A 20,437-nucleotide genomic window follows, 5' to 3' on the forward strand; every position below is an offset into this window, starting at 1 on the left:
TCTTTACTGCCAAGAGAGCAAAAAAAAAAAACCGCAGCAAAAACGCAACATGAGAGCATAGCCTAATACTGCCAGACACGATAGTAAATTCTTGCATGTGTTACAGCCCTGAGACATGCAACCATGGGGATTCGGACATATTATTTGAGCATGCCGAAGTAACTTGCCCAGCACCCCAGCATGCTCAGATAACACCTTATCCTATAACGCCTTGTCCGAGCACGTACTCTCATCGCTAGCACTAGAAATATTGTCATGAAAGCTCATTCTTTGGAAAAAAAAAATCCCCTTAGGATTGCTATGTTTTCTGCCTCCTAAAGAAAAGTAATCACATATACAAATGTCCACCAAAGAGATTCCAATGAGCATTGCAGCATCAGCACAGGATGGTCAGGGAGCCGTCGTGCCCTGTTCACACTCTGTATATAGGTGCAGCGCCAGATCCGCCGGCACAGGACCCCGGTGCTACCAGTTGTACCAGGGTCACTTTGTCAGGTTAGTGGCATTGTGAGGAAGATGGGGAACAAATCATCATGTGGTAAAATCAGACGCTGGTTTCCAATGGCACCGACACCAGGAATGTGAGGCGGCCCCCGGCTTCTCCTGCGGATTTGCCATCCCCGTGGCCGCCCACCATGGTTTCCCTAATTTGTCCACGAATCCGGTGTCAGCTTGATGTGGGGACATCTGCGCCATTAGCACCGCAGCTTTCTATCAATACCAGAAGGGTTGTGGCCCATGTCAGGTCTTAATATCCACCTGAAAAATCTCATACCCCAATGGTGGGCACCCACCTTTTACCCTATAATGGCTGGATAGATATTCTAAAGCCCCTTTATATTATAGCACACCTGTGTGTAAAGGGTTACTGATCGGATGAATTAGTGGTCAGCCTGGCCCAGACTGGGGGCAGCACTGGGGAAGGGCGAGGTGGTGAGGAGCGGGCAGCACAGGGTGTAGTCCGTGACCAGCACACTTACATCCCCTGTGCCCACTGTGACGTGCGGGAGGTGGGGAGGACGGAGGAGATCCCACCTGCCCGTCCTACATGGGGGCTCCGAGCATCCTCCTCAGCGCCAACACATAACACACGGCGGCGGGAGGAGGAGGCAGGAGCTGGGCCAACCGCAGCAGCATGGCCGGCACAGCAGCGCACGGCGACACCGGGGACCGGGAGCCCGTATGGCGGCACACTGTGGTGCGGGTGGCGGACGCGCTGACCTGGAGGAGGCCCCTGTACAGCCTGGCAGCCTTCCTCTGCTGCAACCTCCTCTTCTGGTAGGTGAAGGCACAGCAGGGCGGCAGCTGGCATGGGGGGCGCAGCTGGGCGGATACCGGGATGCATGGGCGACATGGAGACAGATGCACATACACTACCGAGAAATGCAGAGGGATGGAGACAGAGATAGAGATAGATAATAGATTTACAATAGATAGATAGATAACAAATAGATAGATAATAGAAGATAGATAGATAGATAGATAGATAGATAGATAGATAGATAGATAGATAATAGAGAGATAATAGAGAGATAGATAGATAGATAATAGATAGATGATAGATAAATAATAGATAAGTGTAAAATAGATAGATAGATGATAGACAGCTGATAGATAAATTGACAGATAGATATGAGCTAGAGACATGGATAGATAATAGAGTGTAGATATATATTAGATAAATAGATGATAGATAGATAGATATATAGATAAATAGATAATAAATAGATAGATGATAGATAGATAAATAGATGATAGAAAGATTAGTAGATAGATAAATAGATGATAGATAGGTAGATAATAAATAGATAGATAATAGCTAGATAGAAAGATAGATAAATAGATGATAGATAGATATTAGAGAGATAAATAGATAGATAATAGCTAATAGCTAGATAGATAGATAAATAGATGATAGATAGATAATAGCTAGATAGATAGATAATAGATAGAGTGTAGCTAAATAGATATTAGATAAATAGATGATAGATAGACAGATAAACAGACAGAGCCCACATATACTGTAATCCTATATACACTGCTGATATAATGGAGGGGCGCTGGAATGTGGGAAGACGCCGCTGTACATCCTATTCTGCTACTTAGGGTGGGGAACAAAGTCCTTGAGTGATAAGTTGTGTATTGTATATTACAGGTGAGGAGGTAAAACGTGCACATCTTATACTGGTCAAATACTGTTGCACAGTGCCCCCTAGAGGCATCAGCTTCATGAAAAACTTTGGACTGTTGCTAGTTGTCACGTGGACATTGTGATTGCCTGAGTGGCTTTAGTAGACTGGTGATATTGCGTGGAACTTTGGCTTTTTGCCACTGTTGGGGGCATCGTCTGGAATGTTGTAGGGACACTGTGGCTCTGACACTGTTGGGCAGTATTAAAACAAAAAAAAAGTCAAAACCGCACCCTTTCTTATATAGATTGAAGGTCTCAGCGGACACAGGGGCGCACGTCCAAAACCAGGGAGCCCATCCCGGACAGTACCAAGACCATAAAGAACAAAAAGACAGCGCTACAATGGATGGTGAAAAAAATAAGAGCTTACATTTATTCTGCCTCCTGTAGCGACGTTTTGGTCAACAGACCTTGATAAAGGTCTGTTGACCGAAACGTCACTACAGGAGGCAGAATAAATGTAAGCTCTTATTTTTTTCACCATCCATTGTGGCGCTGTCTTTTTGTTCTTTATGGTCTTGGTACTGTTGGGCAGTATTGTCTGGAATGTTGTAGGGGCACTGTGGCTCTGACACTGTTGGGCAGTGTTGTCGGGGCACTGTGGCTTGCTGCCACTGTTGGCCAGTGTTGTCTGGAATGTTGTAGGGGCACTGTGGCTTGCTGCCACTGTTGGGCGGTGTTGTCGGGGCACTGTGGCTTGCTGCCACTGTTGGGCAGTGTTGTCAGGAATGTTGTCAGGGCACTGTGGCTCTGACACTGTTGGGCAGTGTTGTCTGGAATGTTGTCGGGGCACTGTGGCTTGCTCCCCTGTTGGCCAGTGTTGTCTGGAATGTTGTAGGGGCACTGTGGCTCTGACACTATTGGGCAGTGTTGTCTGGGCACTGTGGCTTGCTGTCACTGTTGGCCAGTGTTGTCAGGAATGTTGTAGGGGCACTGTGGCTCTGACACTGTTGGGCAGTGTTGTCTGGAATGTTGTCGGGGCACTGTGCCTTGCTGCCACTGTTGGCCAGTGTTGTCTGGAATGTTGTAGGGGCACTGTGGCACTGACACTGTTGGGCAGTGTTGTCTGGGATGTTGTCGGGACACTGTGGCTTGCTGCCACTGTTGGCCAGTGTTGTCTGGAATGTTGTAGGGGCACTGTGGCTCTGACACTGTTGGGCAGTGTTGTCTGGGATGTTGTCGGGACACTGTGGCTTGCTGCCACTGTTGGGCGGTGTTGTGGGGGCACTGTGGCTTGCTGCCACTGTTGGGCAGTGTTGTCAGGAATGTTGTCGGGGCACTGTGGCTCTGACACTGTTGGGTAGTGTTGTCTGGAATGTTGTCGGGGCACTGTGGCTTGCTGCCACTGTTGGCCAGTGTTGTCTGGAATGTTGTAGGGGCACTGTGGCTCTGACACTGTTGGGCAGTATTGTTTGGAATGTTGTCGGGGCACTGTGGCTTGCTGCCACTGTTGGCCAGTGTTGTCTGGAATGTTGTAGGGGCACTGTGGCTCTGACACTGTTGGGCAGTGTTGTCTGGGATGTTGTCGGGACACTGTGGCTCTGACACTGTTGGGCAGTGTGGTCTGGGATGTTGTCGGGACACTGTGGCTTGCTGCCACTGTTGGGCGGTGTTGTCTGGAGTATTGTCAGGACATTGTGGCTCTAACACTGTTCGGGGGCATTGTCTGGAATGTTATAGGGGCACTGTGGCGTGCTGTTTTCTGGGCACACATTGGCTTATTGATGAGTTTATAGGACAGTGTAGATTGCTGCCACTGCTGTGGTTTATTGGAAAAGTGTTGGCCTGGCAAGTCCAGTGTCTGATTTCCCTCTTCGATGCAGTGATAACAGGACCCCATTCTGAGTGTTGGCACTGGCTCCTATCATTACAGCCTTAAGCCCTGGCTATTGGCCCATAGCCCTGGTAGCTTTATGATTATAACTGATGCTGTGAGTATAATGGAATTTCAGTGTGCTCTCATTTTCAGTGTTTTTTTTATCTATACCTTATGTTTTGCAGAGATTTCTATTCCATAGAGGTGAGTCACCATGTCTCTGTGACAAATGATTAATGGCACTGGGATTGCTGTGTAATGGGATGATGCCAGTACTAAAGTTGGTATAATGATGGCACCCATTCAGGGTTGAAGAATTGCACAGTATTCATCATTGTCCGTTCAGGTGGAGATTGGGTGGACACTTTCTATCAATGGGCACAGTGTTCCTCTTGTTGATGGGGAGTCCCACCATGGCCAGAAGAACCAAGTGGCACTGAAAAGCATCATGGTCTTGGAATTCGGGATCATGGCAAAAGTCGTTAGGTGCATGTATAATTGTGATTGCGAGGGAGTTTCTGAGGATTGCGGCTGTGACTACTGAATAGGTGGTAGGTTTTCAGAAGCTTGTAGCAGTGTCTACTGATGTGGAGGGGTAGGTTTTGGGGGATTGTGACAACTGACGGGATTTTATATATGGGAGATTGTGGTTGTGACTACTTCAGGAGAGGGTTTTAGTAGACTGTGGCTGTGATTATGGAGGGGGGTAGGTTTTTGGGTGTTGTGGTGGTAACCAGGCGCCAGGTAGATTGTGGCGGGAGCCAGGTATATTTTCAGAGGATTGTGACTGTGACTACTTTGAGGCTGAGCTGTAGGTTTTCAGGGGATTGTAGCTTTGGCTAATTGTGGAGGAGACTTTCAGTGGATTGTGGCTGTGACTACTGAGGTAGTTTTTTTTTTTGAGAGATTGTGGTTGTGACTGCTTGAGGGGAGGGTTTTTACTGAGGCAGGTAAATCTCTAGGGATTGTGGCGGCGTTTACTGAAAGGGGTAAGTTTTGGGGGACTGGTTCTGTGGCTAGCGAGGTGGTTGTTTTTTGGGGGGATCGTGGACATGATTACTTGGGAGGGGAGGGTTTTAGGGGATTGTGGCTGTGACTACTGAGTGGTAGTACGTTTATGGTGATTGTGGCAGTGACCACTGAGCTGGGTAGGTTTTCAGAGGATTGTGGATGTGTCTACTGGAGGGGTAGGTTTTCGAGGATTGTGGCTGTACCTATTTGGTGGGATTGTGTATTCTGACTGTGATTATTGAGTGGGTAGGTTTTCAGGGATTGTGGCTTTGACCACTGAGGTGAGTAGGTTTTCAAAAGATTGTGGCTTTGACTACTTAGAATGGAGCTAGGTGTTCAGGGGATTGAGGCTTTGACTAGTGAGTTTGCTAGGTTTTCAGGGGATTGTGGCTGTAAGTACTGAAGTAAGTAGACTTTCTGGGGGTTGTGGCCATGACTACTGAGGGTGTGGTTAGGTGTTGGAGGGATAGTAGCTGGAAGTACTGACTGAAGGGTGGGGTAGGTTTTGGTGAATTGTAGCCATAACGACAAGAAGAGCATAGTCTGTTGCAGAATTGTAGCTGTAACTGCTGAGATTGGGTGGCCTGAGGACGATTATGGGTGAAGATACTGATAGGGTGGTTATGATTACTGGAATGGAGATGGACTGGGGAAGTTTGGCATTGACCATTGGGAGGGGAGAATCTTGGAAGTGTTACTGTGACTTCTAGGGACGGAGGAGACACTCATCAGAATAGTTTTTGTGCTGTCACACAAAGTGGTAATGATGGGACAAAACTTAACTAAAACCTAAGTACTTGCAGCTTTAGAGTACGTGCACACAGAGGTTTTTGGGGAGTCTTTTGGAGCAGGTCCACTTAAAAAAAACCCTGAAAAGTCACTTCAAAAACACTTGAAAGACTCTTCTCATTCATTTCCATTGTAAAAGATTTGTTGTTCTTATGTCATGTTTTGATTCTTTTTTTTTGCTACACATTTTAAAAAAAAAATGGTGGGGACAAAAAAAGTGCATGTTGCATATTTTAAGCCGTTCATGATGGAAAACTCTGGAAATTAGGCACTGTCCAATTCAAATACTACAAAAAATGCTTCTGATAAAAATTTTACAAAACTCTTCAAAAACTTTTCAAGAAAAGAAAAAAACTCCAAAAATTAACCAAAAAAGTACGGTATTTCCTGAAGTGGTTTCCATTTGAAAACACATTGTTTTTGATCGCCTCCAAAAAACTGTTCATATACCCCTAAGAGTATGTGCACACGTTGCGGATTAGGCTTAGGAATTTCTGGTGCGGATTCTGTCTCTCCTGGCAGAAAACGCACCTGCGTTTTTTTGTGCGTTTTTGCTGCGGTTTTCTTGCAGATTTGCTGCGGTTTTTACCCCTGCGGTTTTCTATAATGGAATGGGTACAAAAACGCTGCAGATTCACAAAAAAGAAGTGACATGCTACTTCTTTTAAACCGCAGCGTTTCCGCAGCGGATTTTCCGCAAAGTGTGCACAGCATTTTTTTTTTCTCATTGATTTACATTGTACTGTAAATCCATTGCGGATCTGCAGCGTTTCTGCCCCTCAAAAAACGCTGCGGATCCGCAGAGAATCCGCAACGTGTGCACATACCCTGAAGGTATGTTCACACACAGTCTTTTTATTGAGTTTTTGGAGCAGAAACTGAACGGAAACTTCAAGTTTTTACGTTTTCAGTTTCCACTTCAAAAAACACCTGAAAAACTCAGTGTGAACATCCCCTTAGGCCAGTCTCACACGTCCAGATAATTCCGGTACCGGAAAAAATCGGTACCGGAGTTATCCGTGTCCGTGTGTCCGTGAGCTCACGTAGGCCATCCGTGTGGCACACGTGCGGCAGCCGTGTGCCGCCTGGGTACCACACGGACCGTGCAGGAGAGACAGCGCTAAAGTTTAGCGCTGTCCCCTGCATCGTGCTGAAGCTGCGATTCATATCTTCTGTGCAGCAGCGTTTGCTGTAAAGAAGATATGAATAATCCATTTTTTTAGTGGTGTTTCGGTTTAAAATAAAGCTCCATGTCCCCACCCCCTGTGCGCCCCCCCGCTGTTCGGAAAATACTCACCCGCCTCCCTCGCAGTGTCCTGTCCTGGCCGCAGCTTCTCCTGTATGCGGTCACGTGGGGCCGCTCATTTACAGTAATGAATATGCGGCTCCACCCCTATGGGAGGTGGAGCCGCATATTCATGACTGTAATCGGCGGCCCCACGTGACCGCATACAGGAGAAGCTGCGGCCAGGACAGGAAGCAGCGACAGCCAACGAGGGAGCCGGGTGAGTATTTTCAGAACAGCGGGCGGGCGCACAGGGGGTGGGGACATGGAGCTTTATTTTAAACACGAAATACCACTAAAAAAATGGATTATTCATATCTTCTTTACAGCAAACGCTGCTGCACAGAAGATATGTATCGCGGCTTCAGCACCATGTGGGGGGGACAGCGCTTACTGGAGCGCTGTCTCCTGCACGGCACACGGAGAACGTCCGTGTGCGGTACGTGTTTTACACGGACCCATTGACTTTAATGGGTCCGTGTAATACGTGCGCTCCCACGAACACTGACATGTCTCCGTGTTTGGCACACGGAGACACGGTCCGCAAAAAATCAATGACATCTGCACAGATGCATTGATTTTAATGTGTCTACGTGTGTCAGTGGCTCCGGTACATGAGGAAACTCTCACCTCACGTACCGGAGCCACTGACGTGTGAAACCGGCCTTAAAGTGAAGCAAAAAAAAAAAAATACAAACAAACTGGCAATGCCAAGTGAGTCTTTAGTACTAGAGGGCTGCGGACAGGCAATTATTGCTGCTGGGGTAAGTTCACATAGGGTTGATTTGCTGCAAATATTCTGGGATAATTTTAGAACAAATATCATTGAAATGTTGTAAAAAAAAAATCTATGCAGAATTTGACCTGCAATGTGAATTTTTAATCTGGATCATGCTAGCCCCCCACCCAAATACATAAGAATGTAAGGTGGGGGTCTCATGGCTACATAAACCCTGAATAGCCTTCATGTTATTCTATGTTATTCTATGGGTTTTTGCTTCAGCTGTTTTTGTTTATGAAAGGTCAAACAAAGGTCAGTGAGTCAGCTCTGATTACCTCAGGAGCAGTTCAAATCGGTTCTGACTGGCTTTATTGGCGCCTTTTTAACGGTTTGCTATTGGTGGAATATTATTTTGGCGGGCTTTTTTAAAGTATAAAAAGCCCTGCTTGGTGGTTCTTTCCCCATTGCGCTGGATATATGAAGAAACGAAGATCCCACCCTCCCTTTATTTATTAGTCATACTGTCGTGATGGTTTATTTGTGGGAAAATCGCCCATTCTATGGGTGGATTTGGTTTATTGGTGTTTGGACAATTTTATCTGAGTAATTCATTGATTTATTATATTACTGAGTCTTAATGTAACCCAAAATAAACTTCACGGCCATTTTATTCCAACAATTTGAATTGTCTTTTTATTATTGGTATGAATGGGTTTTGTGTGGCCATGTCAATTTCAGCTTCACCTCCAAGCTCATTCCTTGAAATGCATAGGCAAATTTGCAGCAATATTCACAACAACTCCACGTGTAACTTGTGTGGATTTTGTTGCAGTTCCACCAAAAGAATTTCTGCAGATTTTTTCCACTCATTTTATCTTGCCCGTAGAGAAGAGAGATATTGCTGTGCCCCTATACTACAGGCAAAAAAACCTCAAGTGATGTGCAAATCCAGGCTGCCCTATCCCCGACACAGCCGTACATAATGGCGTTACTGGACCGGAGTATGATTTTTGCAGGACTGTTTTATATTATTCCCCTTGTAATTGTTATATGGATCGGTGACAATAAGCCTCCGCTACAATACCGTGACCGATCTATGACTGTGGGCATGATAACTCTGTTTGACTAGCTATTTACTTTGTATGGCTATCAGCTTGGCAAACTGATAAAATAAGCTTTTCATAAATGTTTATGGGACTTTCACAGTTAACATAATTCTATGTTTCAATATCCTGCTGTAAGTTAACATGCAGCTATTTAGATAGGAGAGAACCCAGTGCTGCTTCACTGAGAGCGATTGTACTTTAGACGGAAATGAGCAAGTAAATAATCAGCAGAGATTAAAGTCATTTTCCACTCGCTCAAAAACAGGGTCCCTGATGGGGTCCCCTTGTGACATATTTATGCCTATTTAGGCAGTCTTAGGTCGGGTTCACATCCTGTGTCTGTTCATGACTTCATTTGGGGCTTCCCTCTGAATCCCCAAAAATTGGGATACAGATGGGCCCCAGCAAAATCTGTCTAGGGGGTTAACGTTTCTCCTTGTGAGGAGTGCCAAGTCTTCATAGGGAGACTAAGGGTACCGTCTCACAGTGGCACTTTTGTCGCTACGACGGTACGATCTGTGACGTTCCAGCGATATCCATACGATATCGCTGTGTCTGACACGCAGCAGCGATCAGGGACCCTGCTGAGAATCGTACGTCGTAGCAGATCGTTTGGAACTTTCTTTCGTCACTGGATCTCCCGCTGTCATCGTTGGATCGGTGTGTGTGACACCAATCCAACGATGCGTTCGCTTGTAACCAGGGTAAACATCGGGTTACTAAGCGCAGGGCCGCGCTTAGTAACCCGATGTTTACCCTGGTTACCGTCGTAAATGTAAAAAAAAAACAAACAGTACATACTTACATTCCGGTGTCCGTCAGGTCCCTTGCCGTCTGCTTCCCACACTGACTGACTCCCGGCCGTAAAGTGAAAGCAGAGCACAGCGGTGACGTCACTGCTGTGATCTGCTTTCACTTTACGGCCGGGAGTCAGTCAGTGCGGGAAGCAGACGGCAAGGGACCTGACGGACACCGGAATGTGAGTATGTACTGTTTGTTTTTCTTTACATTTACGACGGTAACCAGGGTAAACATCGGGTTACTAAGCGCGGCCCTGCGTTTAGTAACCCGATGTTTACCCTGGTTACCCGGGGACCTCGGCATCGTTGGTCGCTGGAGAGCTGTCTGTGTGACAGCTCCCCAGCGACCACACAACGACTTACCAACGATCACGGCCAGGTCGTATCGCTGGTCGTGATCGTTGGTAAATCGTTTTGTGAGACGGTACCCTTACAGGCCATGCTATGTACCCTGGGAATTTTAATATGCAAATTGTTCTCTACAAGCAGAAACGTTACACTTCAGCTCCCCTACCAGAGACCCCCCACCCAACCACTACTCTTGCGTTGCACTAATGAAGGGTAAGCTCTCCAAAGCAAGTGTCTGCAAATGGAGTTTCTAAAGTGTTTATCTTATTCTAAGTCATGTGCCATGCCCCTTTGAAGGGTCACAACTGACTTTTAGGACTGCTACATCCAATAGGTGGCACTAGAGTTTAGTCCTCTTCCTATCTGAAGAGCCTATGTGTATCTTTCCAGCCTAGTCTACTACTGTGTATGGCTAAAAAGATGGAAATTGCCTGATTGGAAGTGAAACAAAGTCTAAAGTTTCACACTTCCATTCCATTTGCTTCATTGAAGTCTGTGGTTGATTGAACAGAGCTGCTGCCATATTCTTGGTGTATGTATGCTATACGATACTTACAGCAAGAAGTGTGATTTTGACTTTTATTTATTTTCCAGGTTTCTTGCCTCTACTCCATGGAGACTATATCATCTATTGTCACTCATTTCAATCGGACTTGTTATGGTTCAGATAATCAGACATTTTTTACTGTCGAGAAGTCGAGGTAAGCAGCTTCATAAAATTATACTGTAAGTGTAAAAATACTACTTATCTCCAAGTAACTTTGAGGAGAAAAGATGGTTTATATTACAGGTGGACAAAAAGTGGATTTCGCCTGGAACTCACCTGAAGAACCACTGAACAACTTGCTGTGCATATGTCCCATCTTTTGTCACTTCTTTTAACACTTTCACAACATATGACATACATTTACGTCATGTTATGTCCCTGACTTTGATGTGGGCATGCACGCCAAGCCCACATCTTTCCCCACACATGTGCCTTTAACAGTTGAGGATGGAGCCTCTGACTGCATCATTTAACAAGCGCTGGCAGAGGAGTGCGTCGTTCAACACTCCCATTGGCGTGACATGATCGTGGGGCGCCTATGGGTTCTCATTACAGCCAGGGGTCTTCTGATGACCCCCGTCCCTATCATTATAATTTTCATGTGAAAGCCAGCCCGTAGCCGGCTTTCATACGAGATCTATACATATCATTGCTGATGAAGTGCTATTTAGTCAGTAAGGGGACTATTTAATCAGTAAAAAGTGAATAAAAATGTTTTTAAAAATATGAAAAGAATAAAAAAACATGAAAAGTTCAAATCACCCCCTTTTTGCCCCATTAAAAAGAAAACAATAAAAAACATATTTAGTATTGCTGCATACATAAAAATCTGATGTATCAAAATATAAAGTAGATTAATACAATCGGTAAACGGCGTAATGAGAGGAAAAATCAAAAGCGCCAAAATTAAATTTTTTGGGCCACCAGAACATTGCAATAAAATGCAATAAGAGGCAATCAAAACAATGTATCTAAAATGCAGCGATATAGTAGAAAAGAAAAGGCAGCACTCACCCGTTGATACTTCCGTTATTAAAGTTGCTTTTAATCCATAAAGATTACACTTGTACAACCAAATGCGGTATTGGCTAAGGCATAGGAGTGAAGAGGGAGCGGTGAAGACAAAAACAGACGACGGCCGTTTCGCTCTTACGAGCTTCTACGGGACCCGTAGAAGCTCGTAAGAGCGAAACGGCCGTCGTCTGTTTTTGTCTTCACCGCTCCCTCTTCACTCCTATGCCTTAGCCAATACCGCATTTGGTTGTACAAGTGTAATCTTTATGGATTAAAAGCAACTTTAATAACGGAAGTATCAACGGGTGAGTGCTGCCTTTTCTTTTCTACTATATCGCTGCATTTTGGATGTGTTGTCTCCTATGGCTGAGCACCACCTGAACTCCCGATAGAAGCATTATTCCCCGGATATTGTTACTCCATAGTTGCAATAGTTTTATACGGACAATTGTAGTACTTTCAGTGCCAACCAACCCTTTTTCTTTTCACATGAGCTTACAAAACAATGTATCTACCCAAAATGGTATCTGGAAAATCATCAGCTCAAGGCACAAAAAATAAGCCCTCACACTGCCTCAGATGCCGAGAAATGAAACCGCTATGGGTCTCAGAAAATGGAGACAAAAGAAAACACTTTTTATTTCACAAATTTTCAAACCTTTTTTCACCACTTAAGTAAAAAAAAAAAAACTATACATGTTTGGTATCCGGATACACATACTGACCTGGGAAATCATATTGCCAGTTGTTGCAAATAGTGAACATGGTAAATTAAAAAAAGGAAAATCGCCATGTCATGAAGGGGTTAACTGCATCAGGCTTTAAAATAATAATGATAATTTTATTTCTATAGTGCCAACATATTCGGCAGCACTTTACATTTTAGAGGAGACTTGTACAGACAATAAAGACATTACAGAATAACAATAATCACATAGATCAAAAAAAATTCCAAGAGGAATGAGGGCCCTGCTCGCAACCTGACAATCTATGAGGAAATAGGGGAGACACGAGAGGTTGATGGTAACAATTGCTTTCGTTGTTCGGACCAGCCATAGTGTAAGGCTCGGGTGTTCATGTAAAGCTGCATGAACCGGTTATCGGCCTAAGTATGTAACAGTACAGACACAGAGGATAATTATCTGCATAAAGTGTATGAGAAATATGATGCGAGGAACCTGGTTATGGTAAAAATTTTGAATGGGCACAAAGGGATAGTTAGGTAAATGCGTTGAGGCGCTAGGCCAGTCTGAACAAATGCATTTTTAGGGCACGTTTAAAACTGTGAGGATTGGAGATTAATCATATTAACCTGTGCATTCCAAAGAATTGTTGCAGCTTGTGAAAAGTCTTGGAGACAGGAGTGGGAGGTTCTGATTATTGGGGATGTTAACCTCAGGTCATTAGCAGAACGGAGGGCACGGGTAGGGTGGTAGACTGAGACCAGGGAGGAGATGTAGGGTGGTGCTGACATGGATGATGGACTTTTAACTTCAGTACTGTTGGGCAGGTTCAGACTAGGGGAACAGGTGAATCCCTGGTAGGTTTCTATACAGGATTGGGAGCCTCCCTATATGAGAATCACTGTGTTCAGACAATAGCATTGTCATTCACTTTACAAACTACCAAGTGTATTATTATACATTAATTATTAATGTAATATGTGTATGGGGGTGAACAGTGGGCCCCCACAGAGTCAGTGTCACTGATGGAGCCTTGGCACCCCAATCTGGTATTGCCGATGGCGACTAAAGGTGGGATAAAAGTTGTTATTATATTTATACCTTTCGGTTCTTAGCCAATTTTATTTTTTATTCCCAGAAACCCCTTTAACGTTTTCAAAGCTGAGAGGTCAAAACAGCGACGTCCTGTTCTGGCAATCCTATGTGAGCTATACATGATACATGGACGGCCCAAATCTCTGATCTCCTGATATATTGAGCTGTGAGCAGGGCCAGATTCCTACAGCTTTTCAGAAGTAATACAGAATGTTTTATTAACAGAATCCAAAATGTAAAACGTTCTTTATACAATGATTAAAGGCGTATTCCAATATCACAGGACCTTCTATCAATGGAAGTAAAAGGATCCCACTGACTCCAATTCTGCGGGACGAGGTTGAGATAGACTGGAGAGATGGGAATTCTGGAGAGCCTATCAAGCTCACTTTACTCATAGCTTCCATGGTCCTCAGTGGGAGAGAGACACAATATGTGTGCGACGGTTCATTCCATTTGTACCCATCTACCTTGTGGAGCGTGATGTATTTGAGTCATAGATTGGAGAATTTATTTATTAGACATTTATGGCATATCCTGGGAATATGACATACATGTCTTTGATATGAATACCTCATTACATGGACTGTATCATCAGAGATTACCAGACTATTCAAATCAGGTTTTTTAATATCCAAACTGACCAATACATCAGACACACTGCATTGATATTCCTTTTTTTCAATTGATATAAAAGTTGAGCTTTATAGTCTTAAGAAAAGATTTGAGTATTCTCTTGAAGGATTGCTCCCATTTTTCATAAATCGTTGTTTCTGGATAGTGACATTTTGCAGTGTACAGCTCATTGAAGTGTTCAGCCATTCTTAAGATATTAATACATTTATTATGTTTACAGCTCATTGGATACCGACCACCACTCATAGATGCCAGAACATGTGCAGTGCTTACAAGCTCTTTTCTAATGAGCTCGTAAGCGCTGTTTTGAAGATGACCAGGATTGCTGGAGTGCACTGTTGCCTCCTAATCCTGGCCAGCTTCAGTGTAGAGGTCACCAGATAAACAGTGGTCAGAATCTTAGGCAATGTTCTGTAAACAAAAGAAGGGGAAATCTTAATAATTCATGAATGGATGCAAATTTTAATAAGCAATACATTAAAAAACTAAACTAACACAATCCAACAATATCCATATATAAAGATGGGAATAACTTTTTAATATAGATTTTACCATTACTGCAGCTCAAGCAGGGGACAGTGATGTGAGCTGTCTTCAGCACCCGGCGCCAAGGAACAGCACAAACTGTACCGCTGATTCCCAGGCAGCGGTACGTGTCACACTGATGACACACGGATGTCATCCATGTGTCATCAGCGGGTGCGGGATGTTTTGCAACCCATGCTGATGTTAAAAAACGGACATGTTCATAGACCCATTCACTTAAATAGGTCTTCATGTGTAAGTGTCTCCGGTATATGTGAAAACTGAAAGAGCCGGAATACCAAGAGGTAAGATACTGTGTGTCTCTTCCCAGTCACACTGTGATCTCTGGGGGAGTGGGCTATACTCCAGTGCTTCCTAGGGACTTTAAAAGTCCACTGTGGATTTCCCTGTAAAAACAAGCTAATTGTGTAAAATAAAAAAAGCATTCTATTCTCCGACCCTGGCTCTCACCTGCTAAAGTTTTGCTAGTGCCGATGTTATACTTGATGACACATCAGGGTACCAGGCCAGTGCTGCCGTGGCCAGCAGGAAAAATAAGTATAGATTTTTTTTTATTTTAAACAGAGTAAAGTATGTTTTTAAAAACTTGTGGGTCTGCAGATTATGCTGGTAATAGTATTTGGTTTTGACTAAACATGAATACTATAGTCACAAAATGTTGTTTTTCTTAACATGACATAATCTCTGATGTTTCATTTTTCAGGTGCCCAACTATGGAGAGGTATTGTCAGAAGGTATGGAGGACTTACATTTTGTTCCTGTTATAAATTATCATAAATATTATGAAGTATGTTACTATGAAATAGCATGTTTCCGGAGACATGAAACACTAGCTGCAGAATACATGGCATCATCATACAGTTTTGATCTGGTTAGGTTAAGAGATGCTGAAAAACGTATATTATTCCAATGAAAAGAGGTCCATCTTGTACTGTTTTATTGGGATAATCCACGTAGAGTAGTTTATGCTGGAATATTGTACTTTACCACCATAAAATATGAAATAATACCTTTTTATTGATAATGTTGATTTTTTATTTTCTAATCTTTATTAGGTTTTATGAAACATTGTATGTAACCTAATTACTTGGGTTATCTATCCTTAAAAAAAACTTTCTGTTGGGGTTTGATTGCTTAAAGGGGTATTCACAAGTTATCCACTCTCCATGGGATAGCGGTATTTCTCCCTATTTCTGGTGGTCCTTCCTTTGGGATGCCCACTGATACTGAGAACCGGGGCTCTGAAAAATCATGTGTGAATGGAGCAGTGCTCGATTTTGCACTCTAATGTTCCATTCATTCTTAATGGGACCACCAGAGATAGCCAAGCACACGGCTGGTCTCCCATGAGAATGAATGAGCGGCAGTGCGCATGATCAACTACCACTCTATTCACATGGGATTGGGGATGCGTGAGGGTCCCAGTTGTCAGACCACAACAATTGGGAAGTTATCCACTATCAAATGGATAGGAGATAACTTCCAAACTTAAGAATACCCTCTTTACAAATAGCTATCTGAGGCATAATAACCTACTGTCACTCATGGTCAGTGCTAGCACTGGAACCATGATGTAAGCGTCCTTCTGTAATAGGACCAGTGATTGCCTGTATTGGTCAGGTGACTGTGATGTCAGATGTTTTACACCTGCCAGTGCTCAGCAGTCCTTGTTCTGAATGGAAATTGGAATTGTTATGTCAGTGAGAGCTTCCATAGTCCTATAAAGCTTTGCCATATAGTATTGCAGTGAAATAGTATTGCAGTGTATTGTAAGACTGATCAAGCAATTGCATGTTCAAGCCCTTTAAGGGGGCTAAAAAATATGCATAAAACAGTAAAAAAAAATGAGTCAAATATTTAAAAAATGTAAATCCCAAAATATCATATTACCTAATTTTTGCCCATAGATTAAAATAAGATTTTTGGTATTGCTGCATCTATACAATTCAGAGTAGCCAGAATTAACATAATCCTCCACCCCCCCCCCCCCCCCCCCCAAAAAAAAAAATGCTGCTAAAAATTAGGCCGGCGTCACACTAGCGAGTTTTACAGACGTAAGAGTGCAGAAAATACGTCTGTAAAACTCGCCAAACAAACGGCACAATTATTCTCAATGGGGCTGCTCCTATCAGCCGTATATTACGGTTCAGTATTATACGGCTTTCTACGGCCGTACAAAATCGCAGCATGCTGCGTTTGTCAGCGTATTGCGCAAATAATACGCCAATGAAAGTCTATGGGGGCGAGAAAAATACGGATTCCACACGGACCAGCAGTGTGACTTGCGAGAAATACGCAGCGGTGTTAGTGAAAAGTCGGTAATTCAATTGCCGGCTTTTCATTTCTCCTGCCTAAACCCGACATGATATGAGACATGGTTTACATACAGTAAACCATCTCATATCCCCCTTTTTTTTGCATATTCCACACTAATAATGTTAGTAGTGTGTATGTGCAAAATGTGGGCGCTGTAGCTGCGCAAATAAAGGGTTAAATGGCGGAAAAAATTGGCGTGGGCCCCCGCGCAATTTTCTCCGCCAGAATGGTAAAGCCAGTGACTGAGGGCAGATATTAATAGCCAGGAGAGGGTCCATGGTTATTGGCCCCCTCGTGGCTAAAAACATCTGCCCCCAGCCACCCCAGAAAAGGCACATCTGGAAGATGGATGCGCCTATTCTGGCACTTGGCCACTCTCTTCCCACTCCCTGTAGCGGTGGGATATGGGGTAATGAAGGGTTAATGCCACCTTGCTATTGTAAGGTGACATTAAGCCAGATTAATAATGGAGAGGCGTCAATGATGACACCTATCCATTATTAATCCAATTGTCTGAAAGGGTTAAAAAACACACACACACATTATTAAAAATTATTTTAATGAAATAAACACACAGGTTGTTTTAGTATTTTATTGCTCTCTCAATCCATCAGAACACCCTCGCTTGGCAAAATAATAAACGCACAAGATACATACCCTCAGATGAACCGTCACGTCCCACGAAGTAATCCATCTGAAGGGGTTAATTATTTGACAGGCAGGAGCTGTGCTAATGCACTCGCTCGTGTCTGTAATCCCCGGGGAATGAAGGAAATCTGAGTGATCTGTACTTACATTGAGTTGCGGTGAGGCGCCCTCTGGTGGATGAACTCATATGAACTCGAGCGTGGGAACTTTTCCAAGGCTGCAGTTCATGAGAACATCCACCAGAGGGCGCCTCACCGCAACTCAATGTAAGTACAGATCACTCAGATTTCCTTCATTCCCCGGGGATTACAGACACGAGCGAGTGCATTAGCACAGCTCCTGCCTGTCAAATAATTAACCCCTTCAGATGGATTACTTCGTGGGACGTGACGGTTCATCTGAGGGTATGTATCTTGTGCGTTTATTATTTTGCCAAGCGAGGGTGTTCTGATGGATTGAGAGAGCAATAAAATACTAAAACAACCTGTGTGTTTATTTCATTAAAATAATTTTTAATAATGTGTGTGTGTGTTTTTTAACCCTTTCAGACAATTGGATTAATAATGGATAGGTGTCATCATTGACGCCTCTCCATTATTAATCTGGCTTAATGTCCCCTTACAATAGCAAGGTGGCATTAACCCTTCATTACCCCATATCCCACCGCTACAGGGAGTGGGAAGAGAGTGGCCAAGTGCCAGAATAGGCGCATCCATCTTCCAGATGTGCCTTTTCTGGGGTGGCTGGGGGCAGATGTTTTTAGCCACGGGGGGGCCAATAACCATGGACCCTCTCCTGGCTATTAATATCTGCCCTCAGTCACTGGCTTTACCATTCTGGCGGAGAAAATTGCGCGGGAGCCCACGCCAATTTTTTCCGCCATTTAACCCTTTATTTGCGCAGCTACAGCGCCCACATTTTGCACATACACACTACTAACATTAGTAGTATGGAATATGCAAAAAAAAAAGGGGATATGAGATGGTTTACTGTATGTAAACCATGTCTCATATCCTGTCGGGTTTAGGCAGGAGAAATGAAAGGCCGGCAATTGAATTACCGGCTTTTCACAGATATCACGCTGAATTAAACATAAATACAGAATATATATATATGTGTCTCAATGACATATATATATATATATATATATATATATATATATACACTCACCGGCCACTTTATTAGGTACACCTGTCCAACTTCTTGTTAACACTTAATTTCTAATCAGCCAATCACATGGCGGCAACTCAGTGCATTTAGGCATGTAGACATGGTCAAGACAATCTCCTGCAGTTCAAACCGAGCATCAGTATGGGGAAGAAAGGTGATTTGAGTGCCTTTGAACGTGGCATGGTTGTTGGTGCCAGAAGGGCTGGTCTGAGTATTTCAGAAACTGCTGATCTACTGGGATTTTCACGCACAACCATCTCTAGGGTTTACAGAGAATGGTCCGAAAAAGAAAAAAAATCCAGTGAGCGGCAGTTCTGTGGGCGGAAATGCCTTGTTGATGCCAGAGGTCAGAGGAGAATGGGCAGACTGGTTCGAGCTGATAGAAAGGCAACAGTGACTCAAATCGCCACCCGTTACAACCAAGGTAGGCCTAAGAGCATCTCTGAACGCACAGTGCGTCGAACTTTGAGGCAGATGGGCTACAGCAGCAGAAGACCACACCGGGTACCACTCCTTTCAGCTAAGAACAGGAAACTGAGGCTACAATTTGTACAAGCTCATCGAAATTGGACAGTAGAAGATTGGAAAAACGTTGCTTGGTCTGATAAGTCTCGATTTCTGCTGCGACATTCGGATGGTAGGGTCAGAATTTGGCGTAAACAACATGAAAGCATGGATCCATCCTGCCTTGTATGGAGCATCTTTGGGATGTGCAGCCGACAAATCTGCGGCAACTGTGTGATGCCATCATGTCAATATGGACCAAAATCTCTGAGGAATGCTTCCAGCACCTTGTTGAATCTATGCCACGAAGAATTGAGGCAGTTCTGAAGGCAAAAGGGGGTCCAACCCGTTACTAGCATGGTGTACCTAATAAAGTGGCCGGTGAGTGTATACTATATATATCTTTTACCGAACATTTGAGCACATAAATCCATTAGATGTCGGTTTTGCAAGCCTGCGAGAAAATATCGCAGTACGGATGCCATACGGATTACATACGGAGGATGCCATGCGCAAAATACGCTGACACACCCTGCCTACGGATCACTATTTTGGGAACATTTCTCCGTATTACGGCCGTATTACGGCCATAAAATACGGACCGTATTGTCTTACGCCGAGTGTGACGCCGGCCTTACAGCTCGCCCTGCAAAAAAGTACTCTCGCAGCTCAATTGAGGGAAAACAATACGAACAGTAAAGAATAAAAAGTATAAAAAATTAAACTACTGTAACTAAATTTAGTTATGCTGTGATCGTTCTGACCCACAGAATCATGTCGCCAGGTACATACCATTTTTCCAACACCCGGACATCATTGCCAGTATTGTGGGTTCTTTTTTTCACCATCTCAACCCACATAGATTTTTTTTTACTTTTCAGCCCATTATATAGTAAAATGAGGGTATTATTGAAAATTACAGCTCATCCTGCAAAACAAGCCCCCGTGCAGTTACGTTGACATTAACTGAAAAAGTTATGGCTCTTGGAAGAAGTGGAGGAAAAAAGCGCCCCCAAAACTAAATTGTCTGCAGCGAGAATTGGTTAATGTACTTTAAATGTTATGAATACATGAAATCTTCCTACATAACTAATGGCAATTATTTAACTTACGATACTTTGCTACAATAATATCTATCTATATAATCGTCTAAGGGTCACTTCCGTCTGTTTGTCTGACACGGAAAACCTGCGTCGCTGATTGTTTGCGGC

General features: G+C 43.8%; 1 protein-coding gene across 1 annotated transcript in view; it reads left to right on the plus strand.

Moving 5' to 3' along the window:
* Positions 1 to 991: 991 nt before the first annotated feature.
* The window catches only part of RETREG1 (reticulophagy regulator 1), a 130,253-nt gene continuing 110,807 nt past the window's right edge, over positions 992 to 20,437 (plus strand). The window contains exons 1-3 of the mRNA XM_077269699.1: positions 992 to 1,278; positions 10,662 to 10,768; positions 15,292 to 15,322. Of these exons, the coding sequence (XP_077125814.1) occupies positions 1,136 to 1,278; positions 10,662 to 10,768; positions 15,292 to 15,322 (281 nt within the window). The 5' untranslated portion in view covers positions 992 to 1,135. The remainder of the gene's footprint in view (positions 1,279 to 10,661; positions 10,769 to 15,291; positions 15,323 to 20,437) is intronic.

Source organism: Ranitomeya variabilis, chromosome 6, assembly GCF_051348905.1.
Source record: "Ranitomeya variabilis isolate aRanVar5 chromosome 6, aRanVar5.hap1, whole genome shotgun sequence".
NCBI lineage: Eukaryota > Metazoa > Chordata > Amphibia > Anura > Dendrobatidae > Ranitomeya > Ranitomeya variabilis.